Source organism: Orbilia oligospora (genome assembly GCF_000225545.1).
Source record: "Orbilia oligospora ATCC 24927 unplaced genomic scaffold scaffold00188, whole genome shotgun sequence".
Taxonomy (NCBI): Eukaryota; Fungi; Ascomycota; class Orbiliomycetes; order Orbiliales; family Orbiliaceae; genus Orbilia; species Orbilia oligospora.
The window spans coordinates 314,349-331,962 of NW_011645745.1; the positions used below are offsets into that span (position 1 = coordinate 314,349).

General features: G+C 45.3%; 7 protein-coding genes across 7 annotated transcripts; 5 read left to right on the forward strand and 2 right to left on the reverse strand.

Annotated features, from left to right (window-relative positions):
- Window positions 1–283: 283 nt before the first annotated feature.
- AOL_s00188g106 (uncharacterized protein) lies at window positions 284–2,278 on the forward strand (the record flags this gene model as incomplete). The annotated part of the gene is made up of 3 exons (XM_011128355.1): window positions 284–670; window positions 741–1,160; window positions 1,301–2,278. The coding sequence occupies 3 exons, from the start codon at window positions 284–286 to the stop codon at window positions 2,276–2,278; spliced, it is 1,785 nt and encodes a 594-aa protein (XP_011126657.1).
- A 3,729-nt stretch (window positions 2,279–6,007) lies between these two features.
- AOL_s00188g107 (uncharacterized protein) lies at window positions 6,008–6,241 on the forward strand (the record flags this gene model as incomplete). The annotated part of the gene is made up of 1 exon (XM_011128356.1): window positions 6,008–6,241. One exon carries the CDS (start codon window positions 6,008–6,010, stop codon window positions 6,239–6,241), a length of 234 nt encoding a protein of 77 aa, XP_011126658.1.
- Window positions 6,242–6,962: 721 nt separating this feature from the next.
- AOL_s00188g108 (uncharacterized protein) lies at window positions 6,963–8,258 on the forward strand (the record flags this gene model as incomplete). The annotated part of the gene is made up of 2 exons (XM_011128357.1): window positions 6,963–7,337; window positions 7,416–8,258. The coding sequence occupies 2 exons, from the start codon at window positions 6,963–6,965 to the stop codon at window positions 8,256–8,258; spliced, it is 1,218 nt and encodes a 405-aa protein (XP_011126659.1).
- Window positions 8,259–9,726: 1,468 nt separating this feature from the next.
- Window positions 9,727–10,136, forward strand: AOL_s00188g109 (uncharacterized protein; the record flags this gene model as incomplete). The annotated part of the gene is made up of 2 exons (XM_011128358.1): window positions 9,727–9,960; window positions 10,038–10,136. The coding sequence occupies 2 exons, from the start codon at window positions 9,727–9,729 to the stop codon at window positions 10,134–10,136; spliced, it is 333 nt and encodes a 110-aa protein (XP_011126660.1).
- An 840-nt stretch (window positions 10,137–10,976) lies between these two features.
- On the forward strand, window positions 10,977–12,904 carry AOL_s00188g110 (uncharacterized protein; the record flags this gene model as incomplete). Its single annotated transcript, XM_011128359.1, has 4 exons — window positions 10,977–11,510; window positions 11,812–11,826; window positions 11,886–12,473; window positions 12,575–12,904. 4 exons carry the CDS (start codon window positions 10,977–10,979, stop codon window positions 12,902–12,904), a joined length of 1,467 nt encoding a protein of 488 aa, XP_011126661.1.
- A 514-nt stretch (window positions 12,905–13,418) lies between these two features.
- Window positions 13,419–14,378, reverse strand: AOL_s00188g111 (uncharacterized protein; the record flags this gene model as incomplete). Its single annotated transcript, XM_011128360.1, has 1 exon — window positions 13,419–14,378. The coding sequence occupies one exon, from the start codon at window positions 14,376–14,378 to the stop codon at window positions 13,419–13,421; it is 960 nt and encodes a 319-aa protein (XP_011126662.1).
- Window positions 14,379–15,188: 810 nt separating this feature from the next.
- On the reverse strand, window positions 15,189–16,537 carry AOL_s00188g112 (uncharacterized protein; the record flags this gene model as incomplete). Its single annotated transcript, XM_011128361.1, has 3 exons — window positions 15,189–15,251; window positions 15,312–15,715; window positions 15,772–16,537. 3 exons carry the CDS (start codon window positions 16,535–16,537, stop codon window positions 15,189–15,191), a joined length of 1,233 nt encoding a protein of 410 aa, XP_011126663.1.
- Between the last annotated feature and the right edge of the window lie 1,077 nt (window positions 16,538–17,614).

The following is a 17,614-nucleotide window of genomic DNA, read 5'->3' on the forward strand; positions in this document are numbered from 1 at the left end:
TTCCCTCAGTTCAGCTGCTACAATGCATCTTTGATTCTTCAATTACGACACTACCCGCCCAATTACGAGAGCGTTCGCAGGGAATTGCCTTGTTATCCGAAATTAATCCTGAACGCTTCCTAACCCGCTCTTCAAAATACCACATTTCTGCCCAACACATTACCCGTAATAATATATAATACAATACTCGCACTCGCGCCGATACCAAGAAATCGGTGTCGTTACAGTTTCAAGCCAGAGGACACCGTCGATTTTTTAATTTTTTTAATACAAGATACCCAAGATGTTGGCTTCTCGCTCTATTCACAATTCTTTAACCTCCTTGGGAGGAAACGTTGGAGGGGGGCCATATCCTACGGCTCCAGTTGGTCCTCTCCAAATACCTCAGCTGCATGATATAATGCCTCGTAAGAGATCTCCATCGCTCTCGCCGAAGCCTCGTTCCCCACGCTATTCCGCTCAGGGACAGCCTAGATCGAGACGTGCTTCTCCTCCATCGCATCCTCCACCTCCTCAGCACCAGCAGCAGAGACGGCCATCGCCTCCTTCGCATAATAATTCATATGGTCCGGGTCCGGGTCCAGGCCCAGGCCCAGGATCTGCCCCGATATCACCCCGCCCAGTTCCTAATCCATCCACCGGATTCCCATCTTTTACCGCTGGTAGAAATGTAAGTTTACAGAAAGACCTCATTTATAACACGTACGATGAATACATAGATGCTAAGATTCATAATATAGTTCCAATCAGAATTGCAGCTACAGAATATCATCAATTGGCAAACTGTCATTTCGAGAAATCTATTTGACGACCCGCCTACTTATCAATCTGTTCTAATATTCCTTCTACCATCTGTCCCATCACCATCCGTCAATAATTTTGTCCGACAAATCCTCAATACGCCAGATCACATTGCACACTTAAATAAATGTTGGGATATCCTAAAAAGGAACGACCGAGAAGAGTTGATTTCCTTCGGGGTACCAGAGCAGGTCGGTGAAATTAGATTCGAGATCTACAGAATGTGGCTCTTGGTCCGCCTTGCTTGGAGGATCGTGCAGGCGCTTAAGAATGCCAAAGGCGGGAGCAGAATAGCAGAGTGTGGAGAATTCGTTATGCATGTTATCGAAACAAATAAGGCTGTATCACCCGAGAAGTTTGTAAGTTTCAACCCCCTTTTTTTCGAACATGAGTGATTTCCGGAACCCGCCGAGTCGGTAGTGGAGTCAGCTGCCTGGAGAGGCCTAAAATTGCTCCATGTATTCCTTGAGAGGGTTGCTAACTTGGCATTGTGACACAGGATCCAATTCCACTGCAGACATTGGCCTGCGCTCTAACATACCCTCATCCATCATTGACCCTCCAATCAAAGATTAAGGACAGTGTTACACCGCTTCAGAGAAATGACCGAGATATGCTGGCAATAGAATACTTTGAAATGGGCTTCCCGCAGAATGATGCGTCCGCTCTATACCTACCTTCGAGTATTTATGCTAGAGCACACCAAGCTCGGCTGTATCGTCGGTTAGAGTTGATCCCTGAAGCTGAGGAGGTCGAACAAAGTGTACGCACATGGTGGGGTAAGACTGGCCGGACTATGATGCCGAAAGCCAGATTTACCGACTTGGTCTTGTCCGAAGGCGAGGCGCCTTATGATAACATAATCCTAAAGAACATTGAGGGGTTCTTTGAGAAAAGAAGTGAGAATGGAAGTAGCAATGGCGCAGAAGAGGGTGACTCGAACTCTGGTCGCGACAGTGGTGTAGACGTAGGCCCCGTCCCTGAAGAAAATGTTGAACGGAAACCGGGTCCACCTCCACCAAACTCACAGCGTCCACCGGTACGACCAATGCAACAGCCGTCTCAGAAGCCTTTGCCAGCTGTAGGGGACCAACCGGCCCCGAGGCTACAACAGAAACGCTCCACTGGTGCCCTGCCGGCCCTTAGGCCATACAACCCACAACTGCCAAGTGCATCGACACCAGCCACTGAGCTTCCTCTTCCTCCACCCAAATCCATGCGTACCCAGGCACCTTCGCCGCGTATGCAACAGCCCCCACAACAGCCCCCACAACAGCAGCACCAACCATATCCATCACGTCCTCAATACCAAAATGGATCAGCACCATCGCTCCCAGCATCGAAGTCATATGCCGGGGCACACCCCTACGATGAATATACCGGATCTTCTGACAGCCTGAATAGCGATAAGAGCGCCGGCAAGTCCAAGGTCCGAGCCAGCATCGGTGCAAAGCTCGGCTTCCGTCGAAAGAGTTGAGCTAGATAGGCTGTTGGGCTAAGGAGCAAGCATCCTGGTAAATTTCCTTTGTTAACTTATTATGACATACATCCTTCATGATACGCCTACCATAGACTTCATTTCAACCAAAAAAAACAGGGTTTTGATGTTTCGGAAACAAAAAATCCCTGGTATTCTTTTTCCCCTTTGGAGGACTGGCATTCACTAGAAGCAAAAAGCGAAAGCGAAAAAATTTCTGTTCTCAATATTTTTAGTTACTTGCATTTAGGGAGTTTATTCTTCTTCTTTTTTTGGCATTGCTATACCTTCCTTTACTCATATTTCCTTTGTTTCGAACCTTTCATTAGATACACACAAGCAACCCCGCTGTATGAGTGGCCTTTTAACACGCTAGGGGAGCTTTACTTTACCTTTTTTTTGGAACCTTTGGGTTCTAGTTAATGATATGATGCTGTTTTTCTTTTGTTGACTGCAAGCGTTCCCTAATGACCTTTCTCCTCAACCTTGGTTGAGAATATACATACTTTATTCTTTCGTGTATAACCTTTTTTTCGTACTTATATTCTTTCCTTTGCCTCCCTTCTTTCTGGTCCTCAAATACAATCGGTAATTCACCTGGTCTGAGGTATTTCATTCCCGTACACGATACCCTATGGTACTTTTAACTTTCATTCCCCTTTCAGTTTCCTTTTTCTCAGAATTTTTCTTTCTTCTGAAGCACCTCTCTCAAAAGAAGACTTGGTTTTTGATACATTACCCGATGTTTTTTTTTTCCCTCGTGGATAATATTGTAATAACAAAAGAACGATAGTAAGATGGAAGAGGATAAGGGAGGGAGAGAGGTGAGGGAGGAAGAGAGGTGAGGGAGGAGGGTATTGCTGGAGAATATAGACAAAGTTTTAAAATATAATTTTTTTTTCTTCTTTGACCCGTTTCCAAGTTCCCGAGTAATAGGTTCCCCAGTGGGTATATATCTGCATATGACTTGTCAATAGTTCCGATCTCGCTCCTCACGCCATAGCCTCATGCTCAGGGTCCCATCTCTAATGCAAGATGATGTAAAGTATAGAAACTGTCCGTGCAGAAGTGAATGGATATCGGGTGACATCCGTCCCGATGGGTTTCTCCGAAATTACGGGTCTACCAAGACCCCATCAACCTTTTTACTTTATTTTATTTTTATTTATTTTTGTGCGGCAGATGCTTAAAAATAGGTTCATGCCTCACTTGGTCAAGGGATTCCTTTGAAGCCACAAGTGGACAGCCTCAAGATCCTTGCGATATATGTAAGTATGTATAGAGAGAGGAATGAATGAATGCATGCATGCATGGTTCTCTACGGGTGAATCCGAAATAAAGGGTCGCATGGTTAGGGCTGAATCAATGACCATGTCATCGGCTAACCCGTTGTTTTGTCGATAGGGCTGTTCAGACCCCGATAGAATCACCTACATATCTAACGAAGAAAAACATGCATGCGAGTTCGTGTGATTTTCCCTTCTAGAAGCACATTCGAAGCCGCGCTCCTCTTTTTTTCAAATAAAAATTTGGCGAACTCACGATGCATGATAACTCGGCGACCGGCTTGGTGCATGCATTGTGTGGTGGAATTGTTGGATCTACTTGGGTCGCGAGGTCCCAGCCAATCAGAGGTTTATGTACGTCGCAAATTTACCCGTTTGGAGATTAGTCTCCCCTGACTCGCTTGTGGTGGGTGAGCATCTTGATGCTAAATTTGGCTGGATCGTTGTCCACCCATGGCACCCCTGGCACGGGTTCAGACTTTCCCATAAATCTTAACTTAACTTTTTGATATACACACAAAGAAGAATCCGAAGTTAGAAAATTTAATGACCTAAACTATTCTATGGTCTCCCCCTTATTTTTGGGCGTGTGATGCTTTGCCTCCACCAAAAAAAACAAAGAAGTTAAAAGGCTTTCTCGGCCTGAGCGAATAAGATACCATCTTCAGGGTATCCAAACGGACAAGGACAAGCGTGTACCGTCGATATACCGTTCATCAGTAAGACCTAACGAGACCCTTTTCGCTTTTATGGAGTACGTGCATGCCAAAAAGGAAAACCCGGTTGATCCAATCTTGGATAATAGCCTATGATCTTCGTGCATTGATGCATCGTGATATCAGCTCCCGTCTTTCGACATACAAGCTGGGGAGGGTTACATCGGGGACCCAGTGGTACCGAATCTACGGGACCGTGTGGGATGGGGGTCCATTGTTGGTTCGCTGTCCAGTGAACCGGTTAACGTTGCTTAATATATGCAGAAATATTCACCGCGGAGTATACAGCGCCGCAAAAGCTATATTCGACTACAAAGATGTATCTATGTGAGCACATACTTACATATGTATGTACTTATGTATGTGTGTGCCAGATCATAGGGCTCTTTGGGCTGCATGTGTATGTATGTGTCGCATGCACAATATGTCTCCCAAGTGAATGAAAGCGACTGGGCGGTGGCAGGGCATACGTCGAACCCCTCTCGATTCCTCCATGATCTAAAGGGTATGGGGGTTCGGATCACTTGGAGGACCCTGATTGAGCGGTAGCATGGTTGTATTCTGGGATCATTCCTGCATGGATTGATTCGGAAACTCCACTTACGTTGATATCCTTTTGGGAAAAGGTGTACATACCTTTGGTTAGGTAAGTAAGTAGGTATGTGAGTACCTGTGAACTTTTTTTACCTCCCGCGTGAAGTTACCTTCCGGTGACCGCTAGAGGCCTGATCGGGAGGCTTAGCCAAGTGGGGTACGGGAAGACAGACATCGTGATGTTTTTGGATAGGATACCGAAAGAAAAAATAGACTTGGTAGGAAAAATCGGGCTAGGTTTCCTGGTTTCATGGTGATGGGAGTCTCAAGTTTCGATGATGTATAAATCTTGAGGGTCCCATGCTAGCATGTTATGGTTTTTAGTTCAAACATCACATCACCACTTCAGAATTGGGAAGTTAACCTGACTTTTCCACAACAGACAAATTATCCCCAAACGCCTTCATGCGTATAATATTTTAATTCTTTCTTTTAAAACCTCGTATCTTTCTTTTCTCCAGGGGGCATTTCACTCGCTTAGTGCTCCTTCGGTGAATTCATTCGTTTTATATATTTTTATTGATTACTTATATCGTATTTACGTATTAATACTAAATTTGTCATCATTTCACAACGCCTTTTCTTTGGTTGTTAACCGTTCGCTTCGTCTGTCGACTCCTTCAAACAGAACCCGTCTACGAGTTTGCTCATTCGTCTACGGTGCACTTTCGTTTCTCTTTTGCTTTATTTTTAAATTTTTTACATTTTTTAATTTCTTTTACGTGTTTGGGGCTTTTACATTCTTCTCAGAAATCTTCTTTACCTTCGTTTTATCTTTGATTACTTTTCCCTATCTTTTTTTTAAACTTCTTAATAATCAGTCGAACTCCTCCTCGAGACTGCAAGAGTGGTTTGATACGACTTGCGGGGTACAATCAGTAATCTTTAATATCGATATATCTTCCGTCGGAATTCCGCGATCAGAGACATATAAAACGGTCTTGGGTGGGACTTGGGAAATCTCAGAATCAGAATCAGAATCAGAGACAACTACAATACTACGTCCATCTTAGCCTCAATCGGAACTCGAATCAGCAAAAGATTTCCTCAAACTATAATATCTATTCTTCCCTCTTTTATACACCTTATCCTTCTATATATTTATATATAAAACCCTCCACAGTCTTTACAAGATGTGCTACTTCACTCAGATCAACAACAAGTTCTGCGGCTGCACTTATTTCCTCTTCACATCCGGATGCACCCCAAACAGAAACCAGTTCAACTGGCGAGACTGCGGACGAAAGAAGTTGGTCCAGGCCATCGAGGAAGACTTCGTTCAATGCCCCAAGTGTTTGAAGAAACTTGGAGTTGAGCAGGATTTGAGCGCCATGGAGTGGATGAAGCCCGGTTGCAGTATTATGTGAACCACGCACAATCATGGACTTCCCGTTTTTTTTTATAGCTTCGTCAGCTTTATAGACGATTACGATCCTTACTATATTCATCTTTTCGATTCGATACGATCATTACCGTCTACATTTTACGATATCGATTATTGTTTTCTATTTTCTTATTTGCATTAGCATCGGCGTCCTTTGAATACTTTTTCAATACCACACTCCTTTAGAATATTAGCATTGCATCCATACCGGCGTTCTTCGGATACACCTTTTCTTTTTCTGGGACTTATTTCTTTCTGGCGTTTGGTAGACAAGCCATTTTTCTTCTTTCTTCGGGCTAGCAGTTTTTTGAGCACGCTTTTCTGAATTTCTCTTCTGGGTTTATGTTACCCGTTCATTGACTTCAAATAATAACTATAATACTAATAGTCTTTTTTGTATTTATTTTAAATGTTTGATATGTTGAAGTATCTATGCATATCTTATTAGATAGACAGCTGTAAATATTTCACAATATATATTCGTCATTTCCATCTTTTAATATATCTCCAGTAGACGCCTGATCCGCTCTCAATTCCACTCCATCCCCTCATCGCACCTTTCCTTCCCTCTCCACAGTGTTCAATTCTACTCCACATTCCTCTATCTACCCGTAATTGTTTCGAGTCCTTAGATTATATTCAGAGTATATCAATACAGCTACAATCCTATAAAACACATTCAGAATACAGGTCTTTTGATCGAAATGGCGCCTTACAAGCCCATACTTCTCCTCTCCCTACTCTTTACTGGCGCCAGTCATGCCCATTGGATCCCTTACCAACCAGACGTGCTTTCGGATCCTATTTCTAATCTCGGTCCGAAAGAAATGGATAGTCCACAGGGTCAACCGAATAAAGCTGATTACCCTACTACCTCTTGGGTTTGGGACGATAAGACGACAATTACTTTCGAAACTATGACTTTGGGGGAAACTCAAAGCGTGCTGCCGACTCAAGTCGCGGTGGCTGTGAGGTCTTATTTCCCTCAATTGGTTCCGGAGTTTAACAATAGTCTTTTGTCGAACAATTCGTATGGCTGTGGATATGGAATGTCGAACTGTGGTCACGTTGGCATGCCGGTAAGTGTTATCCCTAAATATTAGGGCTTCTTTCATTCATTCTTTTGCTAGGCTTCTTTGCTAAAAGAAAGTAATTAGAATATCTGCTGTCCAGATATTCTTATTATCTCGCCTATTCAAGTCTCACTTGAGAATTCCTGCTACAAGACGGAGAGATCTTCTATTGGTGTCATCTGCTGCCAGGATCCTATTATGTGTGAGCGGATCGAGCATCATCCGGATGAATATCCTACGTTTGAACTTGGTTGCATGACTGGGCACCATGAATGCCCAGATGACCTTGGAGGTGGCTGTTGTGCCGACGGGTTCAGTTGCGCTAAGGATGGTTGCTATGAAAGTCTCACGAATGATACGTATACGGGACCACTTGGAGGCGATCCGAGAGAGACTTTATATCCTCCTTATACACGAAACACGCGCCGCGACAGCATCGAGACAATATCTGCCTATCCTACAAATGGGCCTCGATTCAGGGTTCGCAAATCCGCCCTCACTATTCTTAAAACAGGCGAAGAGGAGAAATGCATTGGACCTCAATTTCAAGATTTACTTTCAAGCCTCACGGACGGGGTCGGACAGGCTGTTCAAAGCGTTGTTGACGGATCCGGTGTCGTTCTTACTCTGACAAAGGCAATTGGTGGTATCGCCACGCATATTCCTGGCGCATCTGGTCCTCTCGGTCAACTCGGTGGTAGCAATAACACTCTGAATATTATAAATGGGGCTGGAGGTGCTCTTGGTAGTGCACTCAAGTCTGATGGATCCTCCTTTATCAAGGGTAGCTCGACGGCTTGGCCTCGTATATTTTCAGGTGCTGGTGGTCACACTCAGTATTTGGCCTTATCGCTCGTCCTTCATGGTATTATTGGAATGAGGTTGAATCCCGCTCGAGTTTTGCTGAACCACGGAGTCAGAATTTAGAACTGTGGAGATTCTACGGTTGTTTTGTTGTTCCTTTCCTTTCCTTTTTTTGGGATGCTATCCTCGGGTTATGATGGCATGGTAGTATGCATATGCATATGCATATGCTGTTTTGTTTTTATTGAGGTCCGACTTTGAAGGTTGAGGCAGGGGTATAGTGTCTAGGCTTTGGGACCTGTGTTTTTTTCTTGGGTGTCCGGATGAGAAATGCGCTTTGGGCTCTTCCTTTTGTACAACGTTGCATAAGTGTAAGTTTATAACGTTTAAGTGTATGCGCAGATGATGTCTGTCATGACTCTTCTGGACTCGAATACTTTTAAACATAGTGCTGGAGATTATAATTATTCCAGAGCAAGGGGGGACGTTTACGTAAATTTACAGAACTCACTCCAAACTGGAATGCACTGGCTCCCTCGAAATCACATAATACACTGACGGTAGGTTTTTACTTTCTTTATAGATATCGCTATGGCGCTCTATAGGGACCAGAGGTAGCGTTGAGAATAAAATCTAGCACCAGTTGCTTAATTTCTAAACATATAACAGTAAATACACAATCGATCTAGTCTCGGAGCTAAGCGTTTGCATACTTATCTTTAATAAGTCAGCGACTCGAAATCGATCCGTGCATATACAGGTGTAAATAAAATCCAATAAACTAAATTTAAAAATAAAGTTTCTAATATATTAATCGGTTGGTAGTCTAACCATGGTCTGGAGGTAGTTCGGTGCTCTGGGAATGAGACTAGTCTGGAGGCAAGATTGGAAGAATAGAATATAATAGAATATAATAGAATATAATAGAATATAATAGAATGCATATGTTCATACATGTTGACAGTCATAAACATATCTACATGGTCATATGAGACATGAATGTGGTAACCAAGTAGGTAAATATACCGTATCGATATACTTCAATGCTCCGATACCCATCGATAGCTACGTACTACCCCGCCTGCTTATAATATTCCGAATTTGTAAAAACACCATCGGTGCGTATACCTAAACGTTCGACCCACGACTGCAAGATCGTATATTTGATCATTACGATATTTCAGCTAATTTTATATGCGAAGATACCACTTCTAGGCAGTATACGTAATTTCGTACCTGTGTAAGAAAACAGAAACATGCCTTTGATCCTAGCAATGGATCTGGAAGAGGCTATGCACCATAAGCGCGTCCGGTTCAACGCCAGGAGTGAACGATCACAAACTTGGCAGAGACTCCCCCTGATTCTCGCCACGTTGGGAACGTTTTTTTCCATCCTTCCCAGTATCGCGGGATGGTGCGCCGATAACACTCTCCCGACGATGGCTACGGCCGCCGCTGTCACCGTGACTACAACCACAACCAAACCCACAGCCGAACCCACAACCACGTCCGCTGGAATTTCACTAGATACCGTACACATTTTCACAATCGTAACTCCAACGATAACCGTACTTTACTCAGAATCATTACAATGGTGTTCCAATCTAGTGGACCAAAAGTATTCAACCGTATGGCGGATATTAAGGAAAGAGAACCGGAAGTCGCTTCCAAACCCTCAAAATCGGAATCTCCAGAGATAGGATTAAAGTGCCTACTTCCTCGAATACTTTGCGCGGCTGTTGCCGTTATCGGAGTTATTCTGTTGGTACGGGATTGGTGGCGTATGAAGGGGGTAACTGGACGTAATAATGCCTTGGAAGTTGAGGTAAGCTGACATTTTTGTTAATTTAATGCAAATTAAACTATACGTTTATAATGTTAACTCGAGTATAATTGAGATAGTACAAGTTTTATACGTCGATGTATCCTGGAGTGGAACGTCGCGACATGGTGCGGATCTTTGTAGGGTTCCATAAGATGTTGGAAATAAAAGATATTTAAATTTGGTTACATCGACTGGTATATGACGATTGATGCTTTGATGGTACCACGGCAAACTCCTTTCATGATGGGGATAATGTATGTAAGAGTCATGTCAGATGCATGGTTGTGTTGAAAATGTGGTAGTCCAGCGCATGGGCCCACATGCAAGGTTTGTATGCTCCACCTTGATGGCTGTGAGGCTCGATCCAATCCGAGTTCAGCGAAGCTTAGCCTCAGAAATTTAGGGGAGGAATGGTTCGGAAAAATGTGGCATTTGCGGGTCTGCAAAAGCTCGTGCTTTTCATCAATTCAGACGAGTTCCCAGTTGGATTCCATTCGATCCTTTATCAATCGCATTTCGTATTCTTTTGTAACGACCCACATACATTTCGCTTCTCTGCCGCCTACTACTAGCTGCTGAACTGCCTGAGGTGGGTACCGTTGCCGAGAAGCTAGCGCTGGAAGCTATCGTATTGAATGATAACAAGTTCCTGACGGCTGCCGGTGCCGTCATCGGTTTTGTCTTTTTTTGCTTACGAGTCTTTTTATAGGGCTTTTTCACTTTGGTATGTGATTCCGAACTGCTCTTTAAAATGCAAGGTTGTTCATGACACTCGATTGACTAGGACCTATTTATCCTCCCCTTTAGATTCACACTAGCCGATTTTTATTACGACTAGAATATGCATCTAAGCTAAGGCCCGCTTGATCGAAGCTTCGCGGGTAGCACGAAAATTGGCGGAGATCCGTTTCCTTTTTTTTTTTTTTTGGGATATCGTTTTCGGTTTACTTTTCGATTGGTGCCTCCCCCTCTGGTGCTCTCTTTTACCGTAATCGTCTATACGTTGTACAACCATAATGGCGTCCTCGTCGAGACCGAAGAATTTGACGTCAAGCGGGAGTGGAAAACGCCCAAAGGGGACCAACAATACCGAGGACGACGATGGCATCACACCTTTACCCGGTATATCGCGAACATCGACACTACCACTCCCCAAGAACTCGGGCCTCCGATCACGATCCGTATCACCGGTGAAAAGGAATGCAGGAAAGGGGATATACAAACATGAAGAATATAACGAATCAAATGCGTCGTTATTATCCAATGCTAGTTTTTTGCCGGATACGCCGTCGCCGTTGTTACCACCGGATTTAAAGAAGTTGAGGGCTTTTAGGAAGGGTAATCCGAATGGAGAGTTAGGGGATGATAGCGATGATGACGACGATGATGATGGGTTTTCGGAGCTGGGGGGTGATGCTTCTGTGGTGGATAAACTCGCTAGGCTGGCTTATAGGAATTCGGGGATGTTGCTTATGCTTGCTGCGCAGGTGTTTGCGTCGATTATGAGTGTTATTACGAGGTTGTTGGAGACTGGTTTTAATACTGAGTTTGTGAGTGCATGCCAGCGCCATTGAAGTTCTTTTTTTTTTTTTTGGGGGGGGACTGATTTGATCTACTTTGGGGGATTATAGCATGCGCTACAGATATTATTCACGAGACAGGTTATTTCAGTAGTATTGTGTAGTGCGTATATGCATTATACGCAGGTTCCGCATTTTCCGTTGGGGCCGAAGGGGGTTCGGTGGCTTTTGGTCGCTAGAGGGGTGGGAGGGTTCTTTGGGGTGAGGTTTCTGAGTCTATCATATAAGAATTATATTGAAGGGACTATGATGCTAACTATGAGTTTATTAGGTTTTTGGGTTATACGTATGTACAATTGGTTAATATACATGCGACTATGGTTCCTAACGATTATATCCGTGTAGTACTCATTAACCTACCTCGACGTTTCCGACGCCACCGTCATAACCTTCCTTGCGCCTTCGGTCGCCGGTTTCGCATGCTACATCATCCTCAAAGAACCTTTCACCAAAACTGAAATGATCGCTGGATTAGTATCTCTTCTTGGTGTGATTCTTATCGCTCGACCGACGGTGTTATTCAGCGGCGGCTCCAGTGATCCAAAAGATCAGGGTAGTACCGGCAGCGGCGGCACAGAACCTTCACCCACACATGAAGGTATACGACTAGACATCGACGAAGCCACACCATCACAACGGTTTACAGCCATAATGGTAGCTTTATTGGGTGTCTTGGGGGCGGCTTCGGCGTATACTACGATCCGATGGATAGGGAAACGAGCACATCCGTTGATTACTGTGAATTATTTTTCTGCATGGTGTACGATCGTGTCGTTTTTGGGACTGTTGGTGTTACCGGGGATTGGGTTTAAGGCACCGCAGACGTTTTTGCAGTGGATATTGTTGTTGGGGATTGGGATCTGTGGGTTTTGTATGCAGTTTTTGCTTACGGCGGCGATTCAGAGGGAGAGGACGGGGTTGGTTACGCAGATGGTAGGTCTAGTGTTTTGAAGATTCTCCCTCCCCCCTTTTCTCGGTAAATTTTGTTTGGATGGGATAGTGGTTAACATGATGATGATGGGTCTGTTATATAGGTTTATGCACAAATGATATTTGCATTAATATGGGACAAGGTTCTTTGGAACAGGTTGCCGGCTTGGACAAGTTGGCTTGGTAGTCTCTTGATTCTGGGATCGGGCTTCTGGGTTGCGTTCCAGAAGAACCGAAAGAAGAAGAGTTTGAAGGTCACAAAGAAAGAGGCTCGATCGAAACGACATGGACACAGTGGGGATGAGGAAAGAGGATTGGTCGCTGCTAAGGGGAGTGATGATGAGGACAGCGAAGATGGAAGCGAGCTTGATGAGGATGAGGCGAGGGTATTGGATGTTGGGAGAGAAATACAGATGAAGAATTTGGCACGGTGAACGGGGACTCCGTCTGGGTCTCGAGTTGGTCAGTTATATCTTGAAGGTGGTCTATGAGTTATAGCAAACCGGTGTGGTATGTATAAGTTCCGATTCCATGATAATTTGGAATTGCAATCAATATCGAGGGAAAAAGAGAAATGGATCAATTGCTTCGATTCTGTGGCTTTAGCGGATTGTTTAATCTTTGAATTTTCTTCAATTCAACCTCGACAATTTTTAAAACTTCATCTTTATGCTTCTTTACATCCTGAATGTTTGCGCAGGTTTATCTAGATTGTGGTATCAAAAGGGGTCCGGATAGAATGGTGTGTCTAAATTATCATCTTTACCTACTTAGGTAGTATAGTATAAGTATAGTATTCTATAATTACCATTTGCATAATAACTTTCTCTATGTTCTTTATTTTAGCCCAAATTCAAATGTATCCTAGAAGAACGCCAATACTCCATATATGCTAGACCTCTCGTACTCGTCTAAAGGCCACAAATGCTCTCGTCATCTCAACTCTTTTTACTTCTTCCTCAAAGCATTATAATGCTCACCGAGCCCATACCCCTTCCTATGATATGCCAACCACACATCTGCCTTCTCACCCTCTTCTTCATTCATAGCCGTAACTCCCACCCCCTGAGCCTGCACAACTTTCACAGTGACACCATACTCCTTCGCTAACGCCAATAACTCCATCTGACCCCCCCACTCGGCCGTACTAGTAACCTTCCTAACATGCCCATCCAACGTCTCTCCTTCCTCCAAAAACGGTGTAAAATCATCCGGATGGGACTCGATATACCTCCCTGCCGCCTTTCTAGTAAACGTATACCCCCTCTGTTTCGTCCCCTCCGACGAAGATGATGTCGATTCATCAGACAACGGAATTCCAGCGCCTTCCAACCCCGCTGCAAAAGCAGAGTATAAACAGTGACCATCCGGGGCGATTTGGATCTCTGTTAATCCGTTTTCTGCGAAGAGCTGTTTCATGCGTTCTGCTTCTATGGCGCGTGGGTTTGGTTGTGCGGCGGCTTCTTGTTGGGCTTGCGCTGTGATTTCGTCGATTTGGGCGGCACGACGGGCGAGGCGGGCTTTGGCTCTATTAGGCTTTTTGGATGATGATGAAGGGGGTTCTATCCTTTCGTGGTTTGTGGCGGTGGTGGGGTCTTCGAGGGTGGTTTCTTGGAGTTTGGAGGATATATCTTGTTCTTCTTTTTCTCCTTCTGGCTCGGGATTGTCTCCTACAACTGGTTCTGAAGAACCTTCGTTCTCATCATCATCGGCGGCAGAATTAGGGTTTAATTCCTTTTCTAAAGCGACGATTTCTGATGCTTGTTTTTCCTTTAATTCTCGTTCTAGACGTTCGCAGTCGTCGTTTACACCGCGCCGGGTCTTTTTAGTTGCGGATTTTTTCTTCTGGGTTATGACGGATTGTAGGTCGCGGAGCTGTTTTCGGTGGAGGGTAAGGAGGTCCTCCATGGTTGAAGGTGGGGAGAGTGGTTATGGGGGTTGATGGTTATGGAAGTTGGTAATAAGAGAGGATGTTTAATGTACGAGGTAGAAAAGTTGGGAGCTAGCGAAGCTTTGGAGCTTGAAATGGCCGAGTCGTCAAAGGCGCAATGTGTTACATTTTACACTCACAACGCATAAATTTGGACATAACGCACTTTAAATTTTGACGGGAACGAAAGGGATTAATTTCATTCTAGCTGGCGAGACCAGATCTAATAGTTCTGCAACCTATCGTCATCCAAAGATAATCGATCAGGAGCCTAGGAGAAACAGGTCTAGTCAACTTGTCTTTCTAGTAGTAATAGTAATAACAACGATAGTAACAATAGTGATAACCGCGAGACGTCTCTTGATCTTGCAAGATCTTGAGAGCTGGCCTCGAGATAGATACCTTGGGAGTAGCTAAAATAAAACGGAAACAAAAAAAAACACAGAATAAGTAAACCACATAATTTTTGAGGGAAAGCAGGAGGCCTCATAACCGTGACTAGCAGCCGTCGAAAGCAGAAAATCGCGAGATGTGTGATATAGTCTCGTCTTTAGGGATAATAAATAAGCCCCCTTTGTTTCGTATCTCTTCCGTAAAATCGTAAATAGTAGCTCGTGTAGGCTCGTCCGAAGGTGTAGAAGAAGAAGAGATTTTAATGCTCACACACATTCTGCTGAAGTATCATACGGAAGTGGTAGCTATCTCATCTGGTGATGTCGGTTTTGGAATCGGCATTGAGCATTTGGTTTGAAGGGCGAGAAGGAGGAGGGGAATCCAAGGCAGGGGGCTTAACGGCGCTGGAGGGATCGGAGAGCCCTCTTCTCTCCCTTTAGCTGCTTGCGCAGCCCTTCCTAAAGTTGGAATTATGTTAACAATGACGTTAAATTTATAGCAAGAGAATTTTAAAGTACCTTTTCCTTCTCCCCCAGGTCCTCGACCGTCTTGGTCGAGGACCTGAGGATCCCCTCCGCAAACTCCCCCACGACCCCTGGGTTCCCGGTAGGTAGCTTAGCTACCTTGCCCCGGAGCTCCACCAGCTCCCTCTCCGCCTTGACGACCTCGTCGAAGGCCCGCTCGTGCTCTGCCATCAGAGCCTCGTACTTGGCTGTGAGGCGAACAATGTTCGCCTTCACCGTTCTTGTTGCCGCCCTCACCTGCCCGGGGCGGCTTCGGGCCTTGAACTCCTCCAGGTCCTTTTTGACCTGCTCGGTGGCCGCGAGGATCTCATCTCTGGCTCCAATAAGCCGGGCTTTCTTGGCCTCACAGGCCCTGGTCTTGCTCTCAATGAGCTCTTTCTTGACTTTGGTGAGCTCATCTAGGTAACTTGTTAGATCATATAAATTTAATGGCTGGATCCGAGAAGTGACTTACCGCTCACCCGCCCCACCATCTCTCCCTTCTTCCTCCTCTCCACCGCCCCACGGCCCTCCCGAGGAGAGGCCGGGGCATTGGAGGCCCCCTCAACCACCGCCGACCCCCGCCACCTCTTCAGGATGTCTTGGACATCCTTCTCCAACCCCCCCTGGTCAACCCGACCACGGGTGACCCGCCTCTCTCCAACCAGCAGAGGGCCCCGTAGGTGCCTGTCCGCAGGCAGCCTACCCCTCTCGAGGCGGCTTCTGAAAGAAGCCCACCTCTGGGCGTTCTCCCTCCGCGCCCTCAACTCCTCCACCTTCGCCTTCTTCTTCTCGGCGTGAACACGCGCCTCGAGCACAATGGCTCTCGTCCTCTCCGGGAGCCCTTGGCACTTGGCCTCGTTGTTCATCCGCTCCTCAACGAGGAGACGGATCGCCTTGTCGCTCTCTGTCGTCTTCGGCGGCGAATAGTCCCAAATCTTCAAGGCGCCCAAGACCTTGTTCTGTGGGGTCACTGGCGGATTTCCCATATCCACCAGTGCCTTGGGACCCTTCTCGTTAAGGGCCTTGAGCTTAGCCACCAGCTCCCGGGCCCTTCTGATTCGTTTTGCTGGATTGGGGTCATTGTCTTCGGACAATGCCTCCAACTTCCTCTTCTGTGCTGAGGTCTCTTTAACCTCGGGTTTTTCTGCAACTTTCTTGGTTGCTAGGGTGGCCTGAGCCTTAAGGCTGCTGAAGGCGGGCAAGTCTTTGATGTTCTTGGTCTTCCTGGAGTGAAACATCGTTGCTGATATTTGATCCAATTGCACAATGACTGGAAGAGATGTAAGATGGTGACGAAATGATGTTTCGTACTGAAGACGACTGGTGACGAAATGGATATTCTTTGCTGGTGTTGAGAAAACAGCAACAAAGGTGCGGATGAGAGAGGTGCCGAGACCGAGACCAGAAGTGATGGTCTTGTGGGAAGTAGTGAATTTAAGTGGAAGGAATGATAGGGATTATCTAAACCTTCGTGGAAACGATGTAACTGACCGTTTCAAATGTTTGCTGGAATAGCTGCAAAGCTGAGGTTGTTGCTGAAGACGGCTCAACAACGACTGAGTGCTTGAGAAGTGTGAGATCCGAAGGAGAGATAAACAGCTGGAATAATTGTTCAAGAAATCGGGAAGCAATGAAGCGAGCTGAAAGCCTTGACGTTCCTTAAGAGGAAGAAGGGTAGGTGCAGGAAGCAGTGTTTGGAACAATAAGAGGATCAAATGAGGAAGAAAAAGACGCGTCTTGAAATCCCAGATTTCTTGATGACAAGCTTGTAGATGAAAGACAGTACTTCTAAATGGTGAAGCAGCCAAGAAGAGTGATAGTCTTGATCGTTAGGCTCAGTAGCTGTTCTTAAAGAACTGAGAGAGCTCTGATGAAGGACTGAAGGTCGGAATGTTGGGTTGTTACGATGAAGCAGGAGCTTACTTGCAACGAACAACAGATGAACCAAAGGAGTACAGACCAAGATGATGTTTTTGAGCAGTTTCAAGATGACGGTGAAGCTATCAAGGGAGCTGGGAATGTTCAATGGAACAAGGGGAGATTGTCAGAGAGGATCAACTGAGGGACAACTCGGAGGATGAGTTGCAGTTGATGATAGTGAGGTAGGTGAAGTGAACTAGCTGACGAGAACGAATAAAAGGTCGAAATCAATCAAAAGAGATCTCGAGATGGATGAGAGAGAAGAATACAGAGAACAGAAGATGCAGATACGATCTGAAGTGAAGCTGAGGAGGGTTGTTCACGAGAAGATGTAGCTGATGTCTTGAGCAGGGAGCTTGCGATGGTGTTGGTGAAGAGAAGAGGAAGGGAGGAGA